The sequence below is a fragment of the Pogona vitticeps genome, chromosome 2 (genome assembly GCF_051106095.1).
Source record: "Pogona vitticeps strain Pit_001003342236 chromosome 2, PviZW2.1, whole genome shotgun sequence".
In the NCBI taxonomy this organism is placed as follows: domain Eukaryota; kingdom Metazoa; phylum Chordata; class Lepidosauria; order Squamata; family Agamidae; genus Pogona; species Pogona vitticeps.
In genome coordinates, this window is record NC_135784.1 from 195,489,182 (window position 1) to 195,514,341 (window position 25,160).

Here is a 25,160-nt window from a genome sequence, read left to right on the forward strand (position 1 = left end):
TTTCCAAAAGAAACAAAACTTGTAGGATTTGTTCTGGAATGCGCTTGCTGTTCAGAAAACAGTGACAAGCCATTAAAAAAATATCAAGACTAGCATGTTCCTGCATTCGCTTGTGCAATAAAACCACAAAATCTACTTATAGCAGAGTAGAACATCCTCTCTCCACCCGTCCTGCTTTCCTTCCCTTTTTTAAAAAAAACATAACGTTTTGTTCAGTTTTTGGGTCACAGGAAAGAAAAAGTCATTCATCCATTTCTGTTTGCGGGTATTTTCAAGCTATAATTTTCTCTGTTATAAACCACATTCATTGGATGGGTGAGAACTGTTCATCTATACACACACATTCACACAGGAGAGAAACATCTGCCTCAAAGAAGGCCCTTTTCTGTACATTGTTTGAATGCCACCTTGTAAGAGAATTTTCACAGAATAAGTTTTTGGTACCGTGTGCATATATACAAATATTCTTTACATATATACTTGCTTTTACTCAAGCCACAGTGTGGGTGAAAAAGAAAGACCCATGGCTTCAACCTCATATAGTTTCAGCTTTACATGAGAAGCCAAAATTGCCAAAATTCTTTTTTCTACAGTTAATATAGGAGACCGGTCTCTGTTTCCACCTGGATGTTCAAAGCTATTTGAGAAATAAAGATCACACTTGGTTGTTTGAAGTTTGGCAACCTTGGAAGAGTTCAAAGAACAGTCTTTGCACTCCCAACCCCGGAATAAAGACGCGAGACAAGGATTATGGATTAAAGCAAAGCAAAGCGTGCTGCTTATATACCGCCCCATAGCGCTTCAAGCACTCTCTGGGTGGTTTACAAGTTAATTATGCAGGCTACACATTCCCCCCCCCCCAGCAAGCTGGGTACTCATTTTACCGACCTCGGAAGGACAGAAGGCTGAGTCAACCTTGAGCCGGCTACCTGGGATTTGAACCCCAGGTCGTGAGCACAGTTTTGGCTGCAGTACAGCGGTTTAACCACTGCGCCACGAGGCTCTTGTAAATACGGGCCACGCTTTATTAATCATAATCAGTGTTGCCATCCTTTGGCAAAGGGGAGGGCTGCCATAGTGTGGAATCATGTTAAAGCATAGAAGTTTCAAAGGTGGCTTGGGCCCTGGATACCTGACGGACCACCTCCTTCCATATGAGCCTACCCAGCAGTTAAGATCTAGCCAGGGGGCCCTTTTGAAAGAGCCATCCCTCAAGGAGGTAAGAGGGACAGCTTGTAGACAAAGGGCCTTTTCGAATGCCCTCCCGACTGAGATTCATCTGGCACCGACACTGATGACATTTCGGCGCCAGGTCAAAACCTTCCTGTTCCAGAAGACTTTTAATTGAAATAATATCAGCTGTGGGTCCGATGGCAATTTTTAGAGTATATATTTAATTGCATTTTAATTATTTTGACTTTTTATTGTATTTTAAATGTTGTAAGCCGCCCAGAGACTTTTGGGTAGAGTGGGTGGCATATAAGTTAAACAAACAAACAAACAAACAAACAGGATTTCAGCCATTGTGTCCCTTTGGCACTAAGTCCATCACCGACACTATTCAGTGTGGTGTCATGGTTAGTATGCTGGACTGGGACAAGGGAGACCCGGTGACACCCTTCTTGGCCATGAAGCTTGCCGAGTCACTTTGAGAATGAACTGTAAATACAGCAATAAATAAATGGTTTTAGAGACAATAATTAACCTGTATTTGGTCCCTGAAGCAACCATAGGAAGAAGGGATTAGACTCAAGGATTTGCCCCTCAAGATTAGTCTGTTGTAGGTGAAAGGAAGCTGAGGAACTTATGTAAACAGTGCATTACCCTCTTCCAGATTCCTAGTAGCTGGTGTGTCTAGTGAGCCTGTTTTTGGCTTGCTCCTTATACATCTCTCATAGAATGTAGTATTTTGTGTTTCATCTCATGTGAAAAATTATTCAATTGTAAGATCTTTGAGAGGAGAGAAGTGCCTCCCCTACTGTAAAGGGTTATGGATAATGTAATGTTGTGCAAACACAGCAACAATTATAATCATGAAAAGCTGACAATGATGACAATGATGGTCATGTTAGAAAACAGCATTTTTATTCATCAAAGAACAGTTTTCTCTCCTACGCCATCAGGTCACTCCATTAGATTCTTCTGCACCAAAATTTTATCTGTTGTTTTTCTCACAGATCCAGTGATGTTTCTCATAACAAGATACTGGACTCCCTTTTCCTGCTCTGATTGTTGCACAATCTCTTCCTTTTACATATGGTCCCATAGAAAACCTGTGAAATAATAGAAAGCAACAGAGCAATTAAGAAGACCAAGATAAGCACAAGAAGAACAAACAATCATGGGTTAAGGCCCTGATCAGCAACTAGTTTTGCTAGAGAGCTATGCTGATGGAGGGGAGGACTGTTGAGGTGGGTGGATCAAACCCACTCAAAATGGCCAATTGTCAGTTTCTAATTCCTATTCTGTCTCTCCAGTTGGCCATTGGGATAATCAGATCACACTACTGACAGGGCTGGATTTGGTCTAATGGCTGCCAGTTGTTGAACCCTACACTGGTTGAGAACGCCCCAAAGCAGTAGTCTTCCATTTTTTGACAGCAGAGCACATATTTTGCTCCAGTTAGAACAGGAGACTCACTGTTTCATCCATTTACTGTATTTTTCTTCTTTTCTCTTTTTCCTTCCATCTCTCTGTTTCTTTCCATCTTTTATCCCCCAGAAATAATGCTCCACAAAATCAAGGTTGCTGTTACTGTGGCTTCAGGGGGTCTCCATTTTAACAGGTCCACCTCATGTGCCAAGCTCTTGTGAGGCTGGCTATGGATTTTTGTGAGCTTTAGTCCAAGAAGAAACGTTTGGTGCCTCTGGTACAAACCTTCCTAGGGAGACTTAGTTCCTTTTTCAAATACTACAAAATGTCAAAGTTGTAGGCAAGCACAGGGAGATATTCTTATAGTGACCAAATGTGAAAGAGGATAGAGTCCTGAAACTAGATACCTCAACAGCTCTTGTGCTATATACCTCAATGGTCCCTATGCACTAGAGGCCATCTTGTTTTTTTTAAAAAAAAGTATTGTATTTTTTTCTATTTTTCTATCCATTGCAGCCAGAGTAATTTATTACAATACGTTCCATTCATTTAATCTTATCTTATACTCTCTAACATAGTATTAATCTAATCTATTCTACTTAAGTTGATGTAGATTTCGTCCAGGTATAAAGAGGTACCCATTTATTATTATCCAGTCTGTCATTTAGTGTATCTGTCAAAATATCCATCTCTGCTAATTCCAAAATCTTCTTAATAAATTCCTTCTTTGTCGGAAAGGAGGCCATCTTGATTTGGCCACCACACCAAAACCACACCTGGCCATGTGTATAAAGAAGGAGGTTGAGGAGGAGACACCACCCTGTGCCCTGCTCATTGAGAGGGAGGTGCACACTGGTGCCAGCACCAAATCCCCCAATGGAGCAGGAACAAAGGCACCACAACAGTGGTATCCAGATGCCACCTCTGACAGCTGCTTGCTGGTGAATCAGTTCACAGAGAGCAGGAGGGACCACGTGGATGGGAGAGGTGGGGTTGGCAGCCCATTCATCCTGTTGCTTGAGACAGCACTGGCCCTGACATTGGCAATACGGAAAGTGTCTGCTTGTTTTGCTGTGCAGAAAATAGTTTCAAGGTTGATACATTCAATTTTAATTCACGCCAATGCAATTGAGTATTAGAGAGGGGCAAATGGGTAGAAATACTTTATTTGAAGTGTATTTGGAATGTACTGTATGTATACGCCAGAAAAAAAAACCACAACCCAATTTATTTTAATCAACATAAGCAGTCGGAAAAGACCTGGTTTGGGATACGGACAAATACAATTGCTAGTAGCATCTGTAATGTTGATTTGCCTTGAAAGGGAAAAGTAGCTCAGAAGTTGGTGAGCATTTTAAAACTTCTGACTCTTTAACTCCAGTGGAGAGCAAATATCTAATGGCTCAATAGATTTGAATCACAGTTTGACTGGCCCTAAATTCAGTGCATGCTTGTGGCAGTTCATTTTTGTACAGTGATCCTCTTCTAAAAACTAGACCTCTTTAGCTATTACTTTTAATACAAAAGAAACCTTCAATTACCCTACTAATAATGGGTGTATGGGTCTGCAATCCACAAATGGTTTAAATGTTGTAACCTCTGTGGAACATCTTCAAGAAGAGACATTTCCCATTAATACAGAAGAGGGAATGCTGGTCTAATTGGTCGCACGGGCGTTTAGTAACTTCATGTTCTTGAAATCCCTTCCTTCAGTGCAACTGCTAAATGCACAAGAGACACATCTGTCCTTCTTGGAATCCAGCCCTTTAAAGGCAGAATAAAGTGTCACATTTCAAATCTTTCATACCCAGTAGGAGAGATTGCCATGTGTTGGATATGGTGCACCCATCAGCACTAAGAACAGGGATACATGAAAAAATCTGATCACTGTGAATTCCTGAATAATACGCCATTCAACTGCACCTTCCAGACCAAAGCTGAAAACATGCTTATTGTTCGAAATTTCTACTTCTCCAAACTTGATAAAAATATTTCAGAATTGTGCACTTTGAGATAAATTTATCAATGCATATATGTTTGAGAAAACATATTCAATAGGCACACACACACACACACACACACACACACACACACACACTTATTTATGTGCAGATTTTAAAAACAATTTTGCATATTCATAAATTGGGACAGAATAAGATAGAAATTGATACAAAGTAGAAATTGTCTGCTTACAGCAAGAGGGGTGAAAGAGAACATAAGACTTACAGGCTCCTCTCGAGTTCACGACCATCATTCCACTGCCATCTTGCTGGCTGTTGTTCTTCAGGCTCCATATATGTCAGTCCAATGAAATAATCAGCCATCCTTGTTTTGTTAGAAATAAACTCCTGGCAAAACCAGATAAAAATAAATATGATAAATCAAGATCCTGTTGGAAGGCAATGAAAAATCTACCCGTCCCAGAATGCCCAGAAGAAAAGAAGACTCTCCTACAGTTCTTATCATGATGGGATGTGTAGATCAAACTATAGAAGAGGGAAGTGCTAAAAACATTGGATTGTCCCGAAAGAGTTTTCACTTCTTGCTCTTAAATAAAGATGACAAAGAAATAAGTTCTATGCCCCCAGCCATCCTTAAAAGTGACAAACAGTGTAACATGCTTAAAACCTGTCAGTGCTTCAGTACTAGCCACAATCCATCTGTGACATTTACCCATGTGCCCATTTGTTTGTTTGTTGTTATTTAGTCGTTAAGTCATGTCTGATTCTTCGTGACCCCATGGACCAGAGCATATAAGGGTCTTGAAAACACCAAACATGTCAGAGGCAGTCGACATGTTTGGGGAGACAGAGCAATGTCCCTTTCTCCCAGCCGGGGGAGTGTGTGCTACATTCCTTATGTGTTTTTCATTAGACTGCAAGGGCCAGGTTCTTTTTTTGTTTGTTACATGGTCATGTAATACAGTGGTCCCCAACCTTGGGCCTCCAGATGTTCTTGGACTACAACTACCAGAAGTCTTCACCACCACCTCTGCTGGCCAGGATTTCTGGGAGTTGAAGTCCAAGAACATCTGGAGGCCCAAGGTTGGGGACCACTGATGAAATACACAAAGCCATTGTAGATTAGAGATGGCCTATCACTGGAAACGGAAACCTGTTAATATTACAGAGATGTGATTCAGGGAGACCAGGAAATATATTGCCCTTATATGAAACCTTCTCCCAAATTATGCTGATTTAAAAGCACATGCAGATACAATCTTTTTTCATTAAAAGTGAACAAGCCAATGGGAAATCTTTTTCCATCCAAGGAGCCCCAGTCCTACCAGTTCCTTTCTGTCATTGATGATCACGAGTTCTGAATTCCAAATTTTGCACGTGGTTCGGCTGTTGAGCCAGCTGGCCATGTCTTCTGAAAACCAGTAATCACTCCCCTCATATCCTTCCCACCTGGGGGCCTTGGGAGGAATCTTAGCTGCGGAAGGAGACAAAGGAACATGTAAGGGATTCAGCTTTAATGAGGACCATGATAATGGCAGGTGGGTCGCTGTCGTTAGGAGAGCTTTTGACCCCATATGCATGTTCATATTTTGAGTTTAGGTGCTTCCCTCCACCTTGAGGTTGGGCTATGGCTTATAGCCTCAGATTCCTGATCTTGTGAGATGTCAAGACCAGATACACACTTCCAGTGTGGTTGGAGGGATAACCTCCATATTGGAGGGGAGGGATGGGCAGGAGAGTGGGGTAGGTGCAGATGATATTTAGAGTAAGGCTCAAAGGTCCACCTAAGATATATTGTGTAATGCTGTGTAGGTGTTACTGCATTTCTATAGCTCATAATAACCAGAAATATTTGTTAAAAGAGTGTCACACCTCTGCCTGTAAGCACAACTTCTATGAATTCCATGCTCATTCAAAAGTGATTCTCCATGCATACAGCTGCATCTATATTGCCTCTTCAACCCCTCTGGGAACCTTACTTGCCTCGGACAATCATGTGCCATTCATATTCTAGTCATGTGATAGCAGGTCTTTCCATCCTTTTCTCAATGAATGCTTTCAAGGAGGCCAGAGAAGGGATCCATCGGATGCCCTGGGATGGAGAGGAATCCAGTGGGGGTGGCCCCTTTCCCTATGCTTGTCACCCAGAAGGCACGAACAGACAGTTCAGAGGTGTTCCTGATCATGGAGTAGGAGGAGAAGCTGCCCCAAGATAGTGGGTCTTGATCCTGTCTACTGACACTGACATATATACAGAAGAACCACATATTATGGAATATTGTCTACATGCCAGAACATTGATCTCTGCCTCCTTTTGCCCTTTTCTCCATTCTCCCAACCATAACTTGTCCATTTACAAACGAAGTCCCATATGCTGTTCTGGAAAGCACATGGAATGGTCTCTTGCCAGCATAGTTCCTCTCTGGCTGCTGTTTGCCCAAGAGGAAATCCACCATGTCCTTGCCCTTATGGAAAGCCCCGTTGAAACCAATGGGTTGGTCTCCAGCTTGCATAAGTGCAAGCCAGAAATCGGAGAAGCAAATGTGGGGTGCCATCATCCCTTGTGTTTCGCAAACAGAATTCTAATCTAACTGTTCATTATGAAAATCATCATGAACCTCTAGTGGTTTTTTTTCTCACAAGGAACCAGATTTTGAACAACTCTAATTTCTGTTCTCCAACCCTGTAACAGCAAATAAAAATTAGTGTGAAAATCACCTTTTATTGTGCTTGCTGCAGGAAAAGTAGTCGTAGCTTCAGGCAAGCTTTGAGTAGTTTGTAGTTCTGGAAAACAGTATATGTCAACCTCTTGTTATAAACCTTGAAAGGCTTCACAGACCACAACAAAACTACACATAAAACATGCATGGTTTTCAACTGTGTTGAATCTTCCCGTAGCTTCTATTTGGGAGTTGAACAATTCTGATGGGAAATTCCTGAAGCATTTCCTTAGGCTGAATCCAGGCCAAAGTAATCACACTTATTCTCCAAAGAAATTAGCTATCTAGTCATTGACTTCAACAGACTTACAAGGCAATAAACTTTAGTCTAGAGGGACGTGGTGGCACTGCGGGCTAAACCGCAGAAGCCTGTGCTGCAGGGTCAGAAGACCAGCAGTCGTAAGATCAAATCCACGCAACGGAGTGAGCTCCCATCACTTTGTCCCAGCTATTTCCAACCTAGTGGTTCGAAAGCATGCAAATGCAAGTAGATAAATAGGGACCACCTCGGTGGGAAGGTAACAGCGTTCCATGTCTAAGTCGCACTGGCCATGTGACCACGGAAGATTGTCTTCGGACAAAAACGCTGACTTTATGGCTTGGAAACGGGGATGAGCACCGCCTCCTAGAGTCGAACACGACTGGACAAAAAATTGTCAAGGGGAACCTTTACCTTTACCTTTTGAAACTTTAGTCTGGAGTTTAGACTCTTTGATTCTACAAGTATTTGTCTTTCCTTCAATTGTGGAATTCTTGGAGAGTGCAGGCGGCATACGAGTCACTTAAATAAATAAATAAATTGTACTAAGTCAAATACCACTTTCAATATTTTTTTGTTTTCCAGAATGTATTCTTATTGACTGAAACTTTATTTTATTTCAACCAGTCAGGGATCACAGATGAGCAGGATAATTTATCACAATACTGCATAGCTTATCAGACCGGGTAACAGTATGATATATAAAATGGCAAATGAGACAGCATTTCCTGCTTTAGTAACGTGAGTGAGCCTAGCCAATCAGTGAGCACACAGTGGATTATATGATACCACAGTGCAATCAATCATACCTGACTATGTGACAATATTGATTGTCATAAAGTCAAATGAGAGTGAGAGAAAATCAGGGCAAGTTTAATGGTATAGATGAACATGTCTGAAGCAGAAATGTTTTGTTAATTAAAAAATTGATGTACTTTTTGACACACTAAATTTTTTATCAAAAAAAGAGAAGAGAAGACAAATCTCAGGTTGATGCTATGACAAGATCCATTCAGCAGAAACCCAAGCCCATTCACCCAACTATTATGAATTCATCAACCTCGTAGATCTCTCAATTGCTACTATAAAGTTACCTGTTCGATTCTCTTCATAAGCAAAACTGATGTTCCCTCTGGGGAAGATGTGTGGAACTGAAAACAAGAGCGTTATGAGTCATGTTTGATGAACGTTTCTTAACATTGCACCAAAAATGCTTTATACAGTTAAGAGGCTCACATTTCAGCTGAGACAGGCAACAGGCAAGAACAAATAAGAACCAAAGAGTTCCCAGTTCTCACAGCTTTAAGTAAACAGACCTCTGTTCTTCAGAGCCAAATTGGCTGCAGTCACACTGGTAAGAACAACCGTAATTCTGCATCATTTAAATTGATTTACATTTTATCAGTCACACAATGCAAAGTTGAAATTTATTTACAGTGGTGCCTCGCTTAGCGAGTGCACCGTATAACGACGAATCCGTATAGTGATCCCCTTTTTCGGGATCGCTATACGGAGCACCCAATCGCCGCACTCGCATTGCGACGATTGGGGAGTCCGGCGGCCATTTTGGAGCCGCGTTTGGCGGCTCCAAAATGGGCGCCGGATGACCCGAAATGGCCCCGCGCGGTGTTTTTGCGCCCTCCCCTCGCTTGCCGAGGGCGCGAAAATGGCTGCCCGGGGCCAGGAAACTTCTCTAAGTGGGAAGTTTAGGGCCGATTTGGAACGCATTAAATGAAGTTTAATGCGTTCCAATGGCTTTTTACTTCCCGCTTAGCGAAGATTTCACATAGCGAAGGTTAATCCGGAACGGATTAACCTTGCTATGCGGGGCACCACTGTATATGGGCTGCAAAGTGAGGTTTTTTTTTCAACTGCCGACGGGGGCTTTTTAAAATACGTTGCTTCTAAAATCGATTCAATTCAATGCAATTTTGTGGAAGTGAATGTTGCTGCCATTTTCATTTGTGCCTCTGTGGATTTTGGGTGGCAAAGGCACCATTGTTTTTGCTTTTAATTTTTTTTCTTAAAATGTTTATCACTGCATCACTTCATCAATACGTTCAGCATTACAACCATCTACCCTGTTCTCGCCGCTTGCCCAATGAAGGAGCTGGCAGAGCAGCAGAAGACCAGTGGACACACAGTGGGTGCAGAGTGGGTGCGCCTGGTCCTAAAGACCGTTCATGCACCAGGAGCATCGCCCTGCAAGGCAGCGGAAAGCCTCCCTTCTTATTTTTTTCATCGTTAATCAGCTGGAGTCACCTCTCCAGTGTTTTCCCTATGGTTTCTAGTGACTTTTAGGACACCAGGTGTCATCTCCTAGATCAGTGATGGTGAACATTTTTGAGCCTGGGTGCCCAAACTTGGGGGGAGGGAACAGTGGGCGGTGAGTGGCAGCAGCAACAGAAGTGGCAGAGCCAGAAGAGGGAATCCTGGGCACGGAGGTGCTCAACCCCTCCACTGCCTATAGCTCGGCCGACCCACCGCCACCAGCACCAGCTGCTCCGGATCCTGGCCCGCTGCCTGTCGGGGCACTAGCACTGCAGCTGCCTCCTCAGGTTTGGCTGCCGGGGGTAGCGAACTGGTGACTTATGGCTCGGGTGCCTACAGAGAGGGCTCTGCGTGCCAGCTGTGGCACGCATGCCATAGGATCGCCATCACTGTCCTAGATACTCAATTTACTGATGTATCACTTTTTGAAAAAATCAAATCAAAATCTTTAATAGAGTGTTCCTAAAAAAGAAAGAAATGGGTGGATTTGAGCAGTGTAGATGCAAAAACTGGTTTAAATCACCAGAAATATATTGATTTCCATTCAGTGTGTCTCAGTGCAGCCACTAGTATAAATATCATGTGACCTGAATGTGATTTCTTTACCAATCTGAACAGAACTTGATTCAAATTGCCAGTGTAAGCACAGCTTCAGTTTATTCCATTAACAAGCAGTGGACAAAAGCTGCTTTTTGAGGAACAGGCTACCAAGGCTTTGTCTAGATCCACATTTGGCAAATAGCTTGTGTTTGTGAGTTTATACGCACTGTTCCATTTCCACATCTGATTTCTCAGGCACATTGTTTTGCAAGATTCCCATGCCTGGAGTGAAAATCTTGTGCGAGGAGGAAATATACACCCTGCTTAACATGTGATCTGACCTTCAGTTCCCTGTTTGAAGAACTGGGGTAGAAGTAATTATTTGATCCTTCAAAATAAAGCCCTCTGGTTTATTAATATGGGGTATTGCTTCTGGGCTCACAGTTCAAAACACTTGACGTTGCCTTGCATTATCATGCCTGCATTGCCATCCAGAAAAAAGATGCCAAGCTTTACATAGCAAAGGCTTGTCTGAATGTTGATGACACCAGCGACAGCAGTCAAGATGGTCTACTGCAGTGGATGCCAACCTTGGGTAACCCAGGTGCTCTTGGACTGCAATTCCCAGAAGCCTTCACCACCACTTGTGCTGGCCAGGGTTTCTGGTAGTTGCAGGGTTTCTGGTAGTAGTTGCAGAACCACTGCTCTACAGGATATGCTCTTGGGCTCACTACAATTCACAGAGAGACATCAAGCAAGTGTTAATCCCTGTTTTCCACCTCTTATGTCTGATGAAGTGGGCTAGGAAGGTCCATGAAAGCTTACACAAAAATATAATAGTTTTTAAGATGTTTTTGCCTTTTTATTGTTCTTTTTCTTTTGTTTTTGCCTGATACCAAGCAAGAAAAATCCCAGAACCTGGCTGCTTTTTTCATTGGTTAACCACATCTCAGGGTGCAACTAGACAGGCATTGTGTCCCATAGTTTGGCCCCAGCTGGGGATGGCCTAATTCACACATATCCACTCTTTCCTGCTCCCTCTCCTTCATCTTTGTGCCTGCTTTCTCTCTCCCTCTCCCTATGTATGGGACAGGCAAGACGTTTGGGCAACCACTATAGACTATTTATGTAAACATGCTCAGTTTCTTTCCTATGTTAAAAAGAAGTATTTTAAAAGTCATGTATCTTTTAAGCGATAAAATGGATCTGTTCCAGACAAAGAAAAACATGTATGAGAAAGCTCTTCCTTTTCAGAAAGTAAAGGTAGGCTTTTCAAAATTTGCCACAGAATTGGCTAGTGGCAAAAATAAATAAATAAGCTTTTGCAAAAAAAAAAGTTTGGGGGGAAGGAACTTTTTTCTTAAAAAAAGAAAAAATAGAATTTTGAAAGTACTTGTGGAAACTTTCAATCATTCGCTGCAGAGAAAACCCACATTTTCTACTACCACTCTGCCAAGTATGTTTCCCCAATTCAAGAACTATCAGAGATGTGAAAAACACGTTGAAGTATTCAGAAGAGGCAGTATCTAACAACCAGGTGTGTTTTACTGTTGTTGAGAGTCCTGTTTGTTTAGGTACAGGAAACATAGAGGTTACAAATGGTTTACTATGAGCCAGCACAACTAGGGGCATGATACATGCTGTTATATGCCAACTAGACAAAAGAAAGGGGGAAAAATCTATATTTCAAAGCTATCCCTCCTAAATATAATACACACAAACATAAGGGATGGGGGGGACCATTGATCTTCAATATCAAACCAACAAGGAGACAATAAACTGCTGCGTACTCACTGAAGACAAAAAATAGAGATGTTCCCATAATTTTAACCAACAAAAGCGTCACTCCAGGAACCACGTGTTGCCAGCCCATGGCAGCTAATCTGAAAGAAATTCAGTAGAGTTTCAAAGGCACCGAATGGCAATCATCAAAGCAGGTTGCACAGTGTGTAACAGCAGCTAAGCTTTTAATAGACCAGCCTGAACTTAGTTGAGATAGTTGTACTTAAATCAATTTCTTTTGAAATCAATTAGTTAGTCATGGCTGCCTTTCACTCAGGCAGGAACTACATATCATAGACACCTGTAGTAAGTACTTTATAGCAGGTTATCTGTAAAGAGGTGCAAAACCACATCAAGCACATGCCCTGTTTTAATGCAGTCCCTCACATTACAGAACATATGGAACAGCCATGGACCCACCAAAGCTGGGAAGCTTCCCAGCTACTGACTACAGCGGGGTTGGGCCTGCCTCTCTTCCACTTGACCTCCAGCAAAAATTGAGTCGCTGGAGCTGTCTGTCTGGCAAGAAAACCCTCACTAGCCAATCAGAGTTGAGGTAGCCAGGAAGTGTCCCAGCACTGGCTGAACAGCTAGATTGTTCTTGTTTGGGTGGAGGAACATCTTCAGTGGCTCCATTTTCACTACACGCTGAGTGGGTGAGCAATCTATTATCCTCAATCCAGTGTTATCAGTAGCTGGGAAGCCTCCCTGTACTAGCCAGTGTGTTTTTATTATATGTATGCATACATACAATACTGGTGCAGCTTTTAAAAGAACATTGATGCCATTTTCAAACTGTAGAAGGGCTACACTATGAACCCAACTCAGATGGAAGAAAAAGCAGTTAAACGTGAGTAAACTTCAGCAAGGATGACCAAAAAAAGGGGCTCATCTCTGCTCCCTCAACAGATTAGGAGTTCCACCTGCTAAGAGGTTAGAAGAAGGTGAAGATTGTGTACTTCCATACACACAACCCAGCATATTCCATAGTTCTGGTGGAGTTAGATTTCATTATAGTATATAATACTTTACAAAATGGTGAAATTACAAAAGGACTGCAGCATACTGTAATTTTCCATTTATAAGACGACCCAATGTATAAGACGAGCCACTCTGTTCTAACCCCCAAATTAGAAAATTTTGATCCTAAGCAGGGCTTAGGAAGTGGGTAAAGCAGTCATGAAAGGGCTTCAGGATCAAAGAGCCGCAATTGTGCAGCCCTTTCACGGCTGCTTTACCTGAAGGGAGCCTTCCCTTCCTTTTTGCTAAGCCCTGTGGCTTCACAAAAGGCAGGGGAAGTGGTTGCCTTCTGTCTATAAAACGACCCTCATTTTTCTGTCTAATTATTTAAGGAAAAGGTGTTGTTTTATACACGGAAAAATATGATACATATTTTTCTCCAAACATTTAGTGATTCCAACTCAGCTTAGATATCATTAAGAATTCTCTAGAGCAATGGTTCCCAACCTTGGGTAACCTAGGTGTTCCTGGACTGCAACTCCCAGAAATCTCAAGCAATATAGATGGTGGGGAATTTTAGTCCAAGAACACCTGGATTACCCAAGGTTGGGAAAAACATCTCTAGAAAATGTATGTACAGTGGTGCCCCACATGATGTTAATCCATTCCATTAAAATCGCTGTACAGCGAAATCACTGTCATGCGGGGAAAAAAATCCCATTGGAATGCATTGAAAACTGGTTAATGCGTTCCAATAGGAAAATTACCTCATTGTCCAGCGAAGATCCTCCATAGGGAAGCCATTTTCTGAGCGCCGATCAGCTGTTTTTAATTGTTGTCTTCCGAAGCATGTGTCGGAAAACAGCGGGAAGCCATTTTGCGATGTTGTAAAAACCGTCACATCGCGAACAAACGGTTCGCAAAGCATGGACCTATTCCACATCCAGTGAAAAAATCCCATTAGAAATATTGTTTTGTGATCGTTATAGCGATCGCAAAAAAAAGTCATCATCAAGCAATTTCGTTGTTTAGTGGGGTAAGCGTCTAGCGGGGCACCACTGTATCATATTTTTCCATGTATAAAATGACACTTTTAATATATTAACACTTTTCAATACTCATGCATGGATTTTTATAAATCTCTGACTCTGATGTCAAACTATGCAGATAACCCAACATTAAAAGAACAATTTCATTAAATGCTAAACATATCTCATTGTCACAGCATGAGCGTTTCACACCTCCCGTAATTTGCAAATTGGCTTGCTTTGTGATTCTTCATTGGGAATAAGAACAAGCTTGGTTTGCAAGTATGATCTCTCAGTTATGAGCACCTGCCTAAATCGCCTCTCTGAAATGCTAAAGAAGTTAACCTTCTGATGATATGGTATCTGTAATGTACACTTTAGTCCTTAGACACTTCAGTTTAGTTGGCCCTTAGACTCTTCTGTGCCTTCTGTATGCTTAATAATAGTTGGGCTGTTGAAGCTAACGGAGGAGAAGATGCCCACAGAACTGCCCCCAACCCCAAAAGTAAAGGGATATCTCTGAGACAGCATATACATTTGCTTGCTTAGATATCATATCACACTTTTGTTTTTGTAATTCCTATTTCAATTTATTGGAATTATAAAGCTGTATTGACATTAACAAGGAATGATGGGTACCTTGTGTTCTAAACAGAAGAAGCAGTGTGTGGCTTGCAGATCTTACACAAAAAACCACCGTCTGCACAAAACCCTTGCTAAACAACTGAGTGGGAAATTGGGCCAAGAACAATAACACAGTCACAAGGTGAAGATGCCTAATGTTCCTCCAAGACAAAACCACACAACTTCAGAGAGCAGACCACAAAGGAATGAGGAAGCATGTAATCCCACAGCCACTGTCATACTGTTCTCTGAAGAGACCTGTGACTCTTCAGAGAATAGCTGGTACATAGCTGGTGCGTGGCTCTCCAAAGCTGTCCAAAATGCATGTTTTTGAGGGATCCTGCCTCTGATTCTGAAGAGTTTTATCATTTGTATATTTCAAAAGGTTTCTTTCAAAAGTTTCAGAGTTGTTCAGACAATTATTGCTACAAGGACCATTTAGTACATCATAAGTGTTCACCTCCCTTCTCTGCCAGAAAATTTCCATGCTTAAAGGAGAGAAAGAGACTGGAACAAGAACATGCTTTTAGTCCTATATTGTTAGTTCATACTACAGCTCAACAAAATGGTAGTGAGAATTACAGCTGCAGTCCTTCTTGAGATACTGAAACTTTTGTTAAAAATGAGGGAAGTCATCAGTCAGACAGGGGGGAAAAGGCCAACATAAAAACAGGGTGTCAAAACAGGCAGCTGGTGAGAGAAGTTGGAGGCTTAAAATTTTTTTCACACATCCCTGCTCCACATTTACCTGTGTTTTTTATTTATTTTGATGTATTCAATAAAAGCAGCAATTTCCCCCCTTTTACTTAAGAAGTAAGAATTTACTTGAGAAATATAGAAGAATTCCTCATTTCAGGGTAGAGAGCTGGCATTTGTAAAAGAAAGCCATTAGAATTCTGAATGAAGTTGAGCTCTGATTGGAAATATTTTCACAGTTCATCTCAACACCCCCCCCTCCCAAAGAGTCATCATCATTCCATTTGATGGAAATATACTCACACTTTTAAACAGAGAAAGAAACAAGAAACAAATGTTACTTATCGGGATGACTGTGTAGAAGTTCGGTTTCTCTGCTGTATACAAAACCCTTCCTTGCAATGTGGATATTTGGTGGTTTCCCCTCTAGCTCTCTTTTCCTTCCCTCATTTTCAGCAGACGACTGCAAAGATCTGGCAGGCAACGCTTCTCCTTCTCCTTATGTGGAAGACGTTGGCTTTCTTTTTTATCACCGTCTGCGTGATGAAACAGACCTTCTTTCTCAATTTTTTCCTACTGAGCACCAGCTCTCTTAAAGGAGGCGCAGGTTTGTGACTTACACATCTTTGTGTGAACTTCCTCAGCGTGCAGATTGTATATTTATAGAACTAAATGGAAATGGTTCTCTTTTGGATCATTTTATACATCTTAACGTCTCCAAGTCCAGGTCCGGCTTTAACCAACAGGCTGATTGCCCAGTAACACCCCTACCTGTCTCGACAGAGGGCTGTGTGTCTCTGATGATGTTGGCTCATGCACTGGCTATCCCAAAGATCAGCTGCTGTAACTCTCTTTATGTGGGGCTGCCCTTGAAGCTGATCTGGAAGCTACAGCAGGCAGCTGTAGAATGTGGTAGCCAGCCTGGTCTTGGCTATGAACAAGTTTGATCACGTCTCTCTGATGCTGGCTCCTCCTGTGTATTTTCTGGGCTAGGTTCAAAGTTTTGGTTCTAACCTTTAAACATTTGGGGGCCTGCTACTTGTCAGAGCGCCTTTCCCTCAGAACATTGGCCATACCACCTAATCCTCATAGGCCTTGCTCCCTTGGGTTGCCACATGGAGAGAGGCAAAGAAGACTTCCACTGGAACCGCACCTTCTTAGGTGTGGCCCCGTCCTTGTGGAAGGGACTCCTGTTAGAGATGTAACAGGCCCTCACCTTCCCAACTTTTAAGACTATACTTCTGCAAGAAGCGTTTAAAAACATCCTCTCTTGAGTTAATTTATATTTGTGTTAGCTGAAAACCATCATTTGTTTTTTTAATTACTTCTGTTTCTTTGATTTTGTGGGTGTAAATGTTGGGTTGATGGGTTATTTTTACCGCAAACCACTCAGACAAGTGCTTTGCCCAAAGTCTGGTGATAAATAAATACTAAAAATAAATAAATAAAAACAATATTTATCTATTAATATTCTAATACTTATTTACTTTCAACATCCCATATTATACATTGTAGCACGAAGCCTGAAATCCTATACCAGCTTACCTGGGAGTAAATCCCACTGGATTCAGTGAGACTTAGTTCTGAGTTGACATATACTCAGTCTAAGCGGTTTAGGTACATCTCATTTTTTTAAAACCAGAATTTCATTGCAACATGTTTCCAAATCCAGATACCTGTAGTGCTTTCCTCCTGTGATAACACTGATTCACTCACTCTGTTGTTCCTAAGAGTGTATAGATTCTCTGAAACCTCTTTAATTTCTTATTTTTTAATTTTAATTTGTATTTATGAGAATAACCTGACCAAAAAAAACTAAACTTTAAACACTACATAATAACAAAAAACATCAAACATGATACAGTACATTCATAACTTAAGTGTACAGTGTCACCCATCACCCTCAGGATTTCCCCCCCAATTTTAAATTTTCATTTGTGCCCCATCTCTTTCCAGGACTATAACGATTCTTGTGTCAGAGCATAGCCTTTTTGTTTAGTAAATACATGTGTTAAAAGGTATTTCAAATCTCATTAAAACATTTTTCTTTCAGTATTCCTTTTCTAACTTTCAATTCATATGATAATTTATCATTAATAGCCAAATTCCACATTTCATTATACCAATCCTCTATATTAAAATGATTATTATGCTTCCAGTTCTTTGCAAATATCAATCTCGCTGTTGTTGACAGAAAGGTAATTAATTTCATTTCACCTCCCCACTTCTGATTGAATGCTTCCAAATATATTTAACAAAACTAACATTGGGCACATTTGTATATCAACCCCCATAATTTCCTTAATCTCATTTAAAACAATTTTCTAATCCTTCTGTCCCTCTCTGTATGTCCACGACATATGGAAATATGTTCCCCTTTCTTTCTTACATCTCCATCATGTATCAGTGGTTCTTAACCTTTGTTACTCGGATGTTTTTGAACTGCAACTCCCAGAAACCCCAGCCAGCACAGTTGGTGGTGAAGGCTTCTGGGAGTTGCAGTCCAAAACTCCTGAGTAACCCAAGGTTAAGAACCAGTGATGTAGAATGATATATTTTTATTCATTATACAGTATTCAGTTTCGTTGGTGTTCAGCACTATCTCCATATTACCTTATAACAGTTTTCCTTTACCCTAACAGACATACTTTTCATTATTCTTCTCCCCTACATCTTCTTCCTTACCTCCCCACTGATTTCTTTATCTATATCTCCTTGTCATATGTCTCTCAGACCTGTTATTTTATATTCATAGTCTACTAACATCTTATATATTACACTTATTAGCCCTTTTCTTTGCTTATTATCTTCCATTTTCTTCCTTTTTTCAATAATTTATTCAAATTTAGTCATCACTCTACATTCTCCTTTCTCTCCCCCCCCCAGTTTATTAGTCCAGTTATCCAACTGCTTTGCATTCAGCCAGATAATTCTTTCTTCTCCTAGCACTTCTTTTATTCTCTCTATATTATACATCTTCTTTCTCCAGTCTTCAATTTTTATAACTCCCTGTTCTATCAAAACATTGTTTAATATCTTGAGATTCTCTGGAAAATTACATAATTCCACCACATGAGTCAACAGAGAAATCTTTAGACTCAATAAGGTAAAGGTAAAGGTAAAGGTTCCCCTTGACAATTTTTTGTCCAGTCGTGTTCGACTCTAGGGGGCGGTGCTCATCCCCGTTTCTAAGCCATAGAGCCAGCGTTTTGTCCGAAGACAATATTCCGTGGTCACATGGCCAGTGCGACTTAGACACAGAACAGACTCAATATTCTCCTTTAATTCTTTGAACTTTGCAACATGTTGCTTAAAAATGGATTATCTACATTTTAAAGCATATGTTTTGCAACTTCCTTCCTTTCGTCATTTTTATAAAAATTCAAATCATTCCATATTATCTCTTTACTTTTTATTATAATTTCTGCAATCTGCCTCAATTGATTAGTTATATAATATAGTTTAATGTTTGGTAACCAGACCAGATGGGCGGGATATAAATCAAATAAATAAATAATAAATAAATCCAAACCTCTTTTCTTTTGAGATAAATACCATAACTTTTTCTTCATTTTTGGCCTTTTAATTATAGTACATATGAATCAGATTCTACAATTCTTTTAGTTCCTTATCATCTATCTTTACCGATAAAAATTTAAGGATTATCTTCATTTTCACTATGGCTATTCTTCTGAGCCATGATAATTTCAACTTTTGATATTCTTTAATTTGTCCCTTAATTTGGTTTTTTTCACTTTATCAAATATTATTTTTACAATATCTTGCAAATTCCAAGTAATATTTATCGCTAAATATCTAAAATTGATGCTTTTGAATTATGGTGCTGGAGGAGGCTCTTGAGAGTCCCCTGGACTGCAAGGAGAACAAACCTATCCATTCTAAAGGAAATCAACCCTGAGTGCTCACTGGAAGGACAGATCCTGGAGCTGAGGCTCCAATACTTTGGCCATTTCATGAAAAGAGAAGACTCCCTGGAAAAGCCCCTGATGTTAGAGAAGTGTGAAGGCAAGAGGAGAAGGGGACGACAGAGGACGAGATGGTTGGACAATGTCATCGAAGCTACCAACATGAATTTGACCAAACTCTGGGAGGCAGTGGAAGACAGGAGGGCCTAGCATGCTCTGTTCCATGGGGTCACAAAGAGTCGGACATGACTAAATGACTAAACAACAACAACAAATCTAACACTATTTTAAAATATACAGTATCCTCAAATTTATCTTTCATGTTCCTTCCCTCTTCTTTGTAACAGTATGCTAACATAAATTCTGATTTATTCCAATTTACTCTTAATCCTGCTATTTCTTCAAATATTTTAAATGCACTTTAATATTTTCTATAGATGTTATTGGATTTTCAGTCATTAACAATGTATCATCTGCAAATAATTTGACTTTAATTTTTTCTTTGTTCCCTATTCCTTCTGTTTCAATTTGTTCTCTAATTGCTCTTGCTAATAATTCAATTATCAAGGTAAACAATAGTGACGATAAGGAGCATCCTTGTCTTGTTCTTCAGTCTAATGATATTCTTTCCACCATACCATTCTTTTCACAATCTTCAGAACACAGCCAAAGAGCCCGAAAAACCCACAACAACAATCAGTCAGTCAGTCAGTCAATCAATCAATCATGAAATGGCTGAACTAAGGCAGAAAACCTTTGTCTTCCCCATTATTCTTTACGTAGTGAAGTAGAGCACTTCACCATGCAAAGCAAGATGTATTAAAAATGGTCTGCTTGCCCTATATGCAGTACCCAACCACCCATTGCACACTTGTACTGGGGAATGCGTCCTACAGAAAATGGCGAGATTTATTTCAAATCAGTCATTTGTACATACACAGGGTTGCATGGCAGAAGGCCCATGAGAAGAAAAGAGAAAACAAAAAGAAATTCGTAATGCTACCACTACAGCTAGTGTTGGTCTGTATCTTTCACAGTCTAGGAACCACTGAGGGTCTTCCCTTCCTTGCCTTCAATGCCCCCATCCAGTTCCTTTCCCCATTTCCCCAAATGCTAGGACTCAGAGAATATCTGACCACAGGCAGCATTGACTAATGTCAGTGGAAATATCCTACCATTGTATTGAAGTGCTAGTGCACCTTATTCCAAAAGTTCTACCAAGCCCACCACAATGAAAACTACAACCCAATGCAGGAACAGCTGATACCCCAAGAAAAATAAACAGGAGCTTCCATAAGGTGTAGAGGGATATAAACTGGTCAGAAGAAACATGCTCATAAGGGAATAGCTAACAAATCCACAAAACGTATGGACCAGTGTGAAGGTGATCGAGAGAGTGTGCCGTCCTCCGTTAAAAAGGAAGATGTAGAGGAAGGCGGATGTGTGGAAGGGGTGCTGATAGAACTGGACCAAACAGAGGTGGTGTCTGAGAGGGCTGAAGAGGTGTGTCTTGTGGAAGAAGGAGGGGAGGAGGTGGATCTAATTATGTGGGAGGAGATAAAAGAAGGAGGAGGCGCGCGGGACTTTAGAACTTGGACAGACTTAAACGTGAACAGACCAAGACACCGAGGGGTCCAGACTGAGCCCATTCTCGACCCAAGTCAAGCGTCTGGAGCAACATCGGGGTTCCCTAATCTGATGACCGGAGGGGGACTACTGCCGGATCCACCATTCCTGGGAGCCAAAGGCAGAGGTATTGAGCCCCTGGAATGGAAGGTTTCAGTTTTCCCCCTGAACTATCCTGGGGGAGGGAGACGTGTGATCCGGCCCGGGCCAGAATATCAGAAGAAACCTTTAGAGGGAGATTGGGCCCGCCACCCTTGCTGCGGCACGGTGTGTGCACTGAGGAGCGCGCCTTTACGTCAGATGACAGACAGGGAGAAGTTTGGGCCAGCTCCCTTCTAGGCGAACAAACCGCGGTTCCTACTGTTCGTCCTAAGAAGTACCATTTGTTGAATGATCGGTTGTTGCAAGATCCGTTTGATCCTTTAGAGTTGGAAGCTGTTTACAATAAAGTGTTTAATAATGAACCCCGTGATGAGCCTCCGTGTCTGTTTCCCGCCTTCACCACAAGTGCCCCCCCCGCTGGAGAAGGACCTTCTTACACTGGCGCCCAACGCGGGGCGGGGGCGGTACCGAAGGCGGGAAAGGAAGAATGGCTGGGACTAAAAGAGACTATGGACCGGCAGGCGAAGTTAATAGAAAATCTGGTTGAACAACAAACGCTGATCGCGAGACAGATAAGGCGGCAAGGGCCAGAGGAAGAGAGAACGGAGAGACCAGCGGCAGCAGTACGGGGGGGCTTGATAGCAGGGCCTGCCCCCATTCGTATGCAAAAGATGACAAGCTCTGATGATCCTGAGGCCTATTTGCATACCTTTGAGAGAGTGGCTGTAGCAGCTGGGTGGCCGAGAGAACAATGGACCCTTATTTTGATTCCATGCCTTACGGGGCTGTTGCAGGAAGTGGTGGATACTTTGAGCACACAAGAGGCCTCCCAATATGAGTCAGTAAAGAGGGCTATACTTCGAACATTGAATTTGACTGAAGAAACGTATCGGAAAAGACTGAGAGATCTGAAATGGAAGCCGGGTTCCCACCCCCGCACAGTGGCGCAACGGATGAGGGCAAACGCGTTGAGATGGTTAAAACCTAATGGAGAAGACGGCGAGCGGGTAGTGGATTTGATTGTTATGGAGCAACTAGTACAGACGTTAGGAGCTGGCGCGAAAAACTGGATTCAACGAAACAACCCGAAGACGCTGGAGAAAGCAATTTCCTTATTGGAGGATTATAGTATGACGGAGGAGGCAGCGAAAGAAGGCAACACCCCCTGGGCGGAGAAAGGCAAACCACGCGGTGGAGAGGCTTCGCTTTCGTTTTCTAATTCAAGCACGCGGTCAGCAGTAGAGCCAAGCGGAACGCAGAAATTCAAAGGGAAGATGTTCGAACCCTTTGGATCTAAACCTGTGCGCCCGGTAACTGTGGATCAGCGGATTTATGCTCCTGGGACGGGATGGAGAGAGGGCAAGGACGGGCGCCCTATTTACACTCCCGGAGCAGGGGTACGCGAGAACAAAGAGGGGCGCCCTGTCTGCTTCGCCTGTGGGGTCCCTGGTCACGTGAGGAGGAATTGCCCGGGGGCCGACTGTTCGTGGGTGGGGCTGTATGACAAACCTTCCCCCCCTAAAGTGGATTCATCAGAGAGGTGGGAGGTAGAAGCCTGGGTGAATGGAGACAAGAAAAAGGCTTTGATAGACACAGGATGTGCCAAGACGTTAGTACGGGACCTTTTGGGACAGAAAAAAGAAGAGGGATTGACTGTTCGCTGCATACATGGGGATGTAAAGAAATATCAGACATTATGGGCCACTGTGAGGGTAGGGGCAGAAGAACGAAGGATGAATATAGGTGTGGTGCCGGGGTTATCGAGGGAAATGCTGCTGGGAAGAGATTGGGTCGGATCTAGAGATGTGGGGAAGATCAAGGAGGGATTGCAGGGAGAAATGTTGAAAGCTGAAGACCAGTCCGATTTTTTGCAGCGCGCCTCGCGGGAACAGATGCGATTGATGCAACAGGACGATGCATCGCTTCAAGAACCATTGCTAGCGGCTCAACCGGTGGGAACTGTGGTGAAGGGGCAAACGGGATGGGAGTTGGACAGGGGATTGTTGTATAGGGTGGAGGGAGACGGGGGGAAGAAGCTGGTGGTACCCCTGAAATGGCGAAGTAAGGTAATGGAACTGGCCCATGACGTACCCCTAGCTGGGCATTTGGCAGAGGAAAAAATGAAAGCACGAATTAGGCAAAGGTTTTGGTGGCCAGAGATGGAAAAGGAAGTTAGAGAGTATTGTGTCACCTGTCCACAATGTCAAAAAACGCAAAAGCGCCCAGCAAAGGGTGCTGAATTAATGCCAATGCCCCTCATGGATCACCCTTTTCAAAGAATTGGCCTTGACATAGTAGGACCTCTGGTTAAATCAGCAGGAGGTCATACCCACATTTTAGTGTTGGTGGATTATGCCACCCGATACCCGGAGGCAATCCCCTTAAGGTCCACCACGGCTAAGGTAATCGCGCGAGAGTTAATGCAGGTATTTACAAGACTAGGCTTCCCTAAAGAAGTCATAACAGATCAAGGGACCAACTTTATGAGTATTACACTGAAAGAGATGTGGCGCTTACTTGAAGTCAAACCTATTCACACCGCGGTCTATCATCCACAAACCAATGGCTTAGTGGAGCGTTTTAATAAAACGCTAAAAGGCATGTTAAGGAAACTGGTTATGGAAAAACCTAGAAGGTGGCATGTATTAGTGGCACCCTTAATGTTCGCCATTAGGGAGGTACCACAAGCATCTACGGGCTTCTCTCCCTTCGAGTTAATGTACGGATGGAATCCCAGAGGCATATTGGATTTGGTGAGGGAAAAATGGGAAGAGGGCCAAGATGATGCTCAGATCACGGTACAGCATGTGATGGAAATGAGGGACCATTTGAGGACTGTTCTAAGTATTGCCAAAGATCATTTGGGAAACGCCCAAGAGGGACAAAAAAGAAGGTATGACCAAAGGGTAAAAGTTAGAGAATTCCACCCAGGCCAAAAAGTCTTGCTATTGATGCATTCCGAACAAGCTAAACTATTTGCCACGTGGCAAGGTCCCTACGAAGTGGTTAGGAAGGTAGGAGCGGTGGATTATGAAATATACATGCCGGATAAGACAAAAAAGAATGGGATTTTTCACGTCAATTTGTTGAAGGAATGGAAGGAAAGGGAAGCCCTGTGGGGGGAAGTAGGAGAGGAATTCGGTCCCGAAGTAAGTATGTGCCTAAGTAAAGACCTAAGGTTAGAGGTTGATGAAATTTTGGAAGAGGCCCAACAACTAGATGTGAGGAGGTTGGAAAAAGAATTCGAAACGGTATTTTCAGGCATACCCGGGGAGACAAATCTCATTCAGCATGAAATTCATACACCCCCGGGGATGGTTGCTAGAATGGGGGATAGGACCTGGCCCTATCATTTGAGAGATACTATCAATGCTGAGGTAGCAGAGATGGAAAAATTAGGCATCATAGAACCATCCCGCAGCCCTTGGCGAAGCTACCCCGTGCTAGTTCCTAAGCCAGATGGGCAAGTTAGGGTATGTATTGATTTCAGGCGCCTTAACGAAATTTCTAAATTTGATGCCTACCCCATGCCAAAAGTGGATGACCTCTTGGAGAGGCTGGGGGGGGCCGTCTACCTGACCTCGCTGGACCTCACTAAAGGTTACTGGCAAATTCCAGTAAGGAAGGAAGACCAGGAGAAAACCGCCTTTGTCACCCCCAAGGGGCTGTTCCATTTTAAAAAAATGCCCTTTGGGCTACATGGAGCAGCCGCGACTTTCCAGAGGCTTATGGACCGTGTGTTGGAACCGGTAAAGGATTTCGCGGGTGCTTACATTGACGATATTTTGATATACAGCAAAACTTGGGAGGAACACATTGACCACCTTAGGAGAGTCTTGAGGGAAATCGAGAAAGCCGGGCTAAAAGTTAATCCTTCCAAGTGCAAAGTAGCTAGGAAGGGGGTCAAGTTTTTGGGGTTCCGAATAGAGGGAGGAAAGATTCAACCAGTGTCTGACAAAGTAGACAAAGTAGTGTCATGGACAGTTCCGCGGGATAAGAAAGAAGTCCAACAATTCCTAGGACTGGCTGGTTATTATAGGCAATTTGTGCCACACTTTGCAGAAGTAGCTGCC

The 25,160-nt window shown here is 42.4% G+C and overlaps 1 protein-coding gene across 7 annotated transcripts; it reads right to left on the reverse strand.

Annotated features, from left to right (window-relative positions):
- Positions 1 to 2,063: 2,063 nt before the first annotated feature.
- LOC110090998 (C-type lectin domain family 5 member A) lies at positions 2,064 to 17,117 on the reverse strand. 7 transcript variants are annotated; one of them, XM_072991844.2, is made up of 8 exons: positions 16,205 to 17,117; positions 12,138 to 12,226; positions 8,627 to 8,683; positions 7,272 to 7,337; positions 5,879 to 6,027; positions 4,819 to 4,940; positions 4,400 to 4,446; positions 2,064 to 2,273 (listed from the first exon to the last, which is right to left on the reverse strand). In XM_072991844.2, exons 1-8 carry the CDS (start codon positions 16,246 to 16,248, stop codon positions 2,251 to 2,253), a joined length of 597 nt encoding a protein of 198 aa, XP_072847945.2. In that variant the 5' UTR covers positions 16,249 to 17,117; the 3' UTR covers positions 2,064 to 2,250. The 7 variants fall into 7 exon arrangements, 5 of the variants coding, with proteins under 5 accessions (XP_072847945.2, XP_078240910.1, XP_072847944.2 ...); XM_078384784.1 differs by lacking the exon at positions 16,205 to 17,117 and adding an exon at positions 15,737 to 15,934; XM_072991843.2 differs by lacking the exon at positions 4,400 to 4,446.
- Positions 17,118 to 25,160: the final 8,043 nt, after the last annotated feature.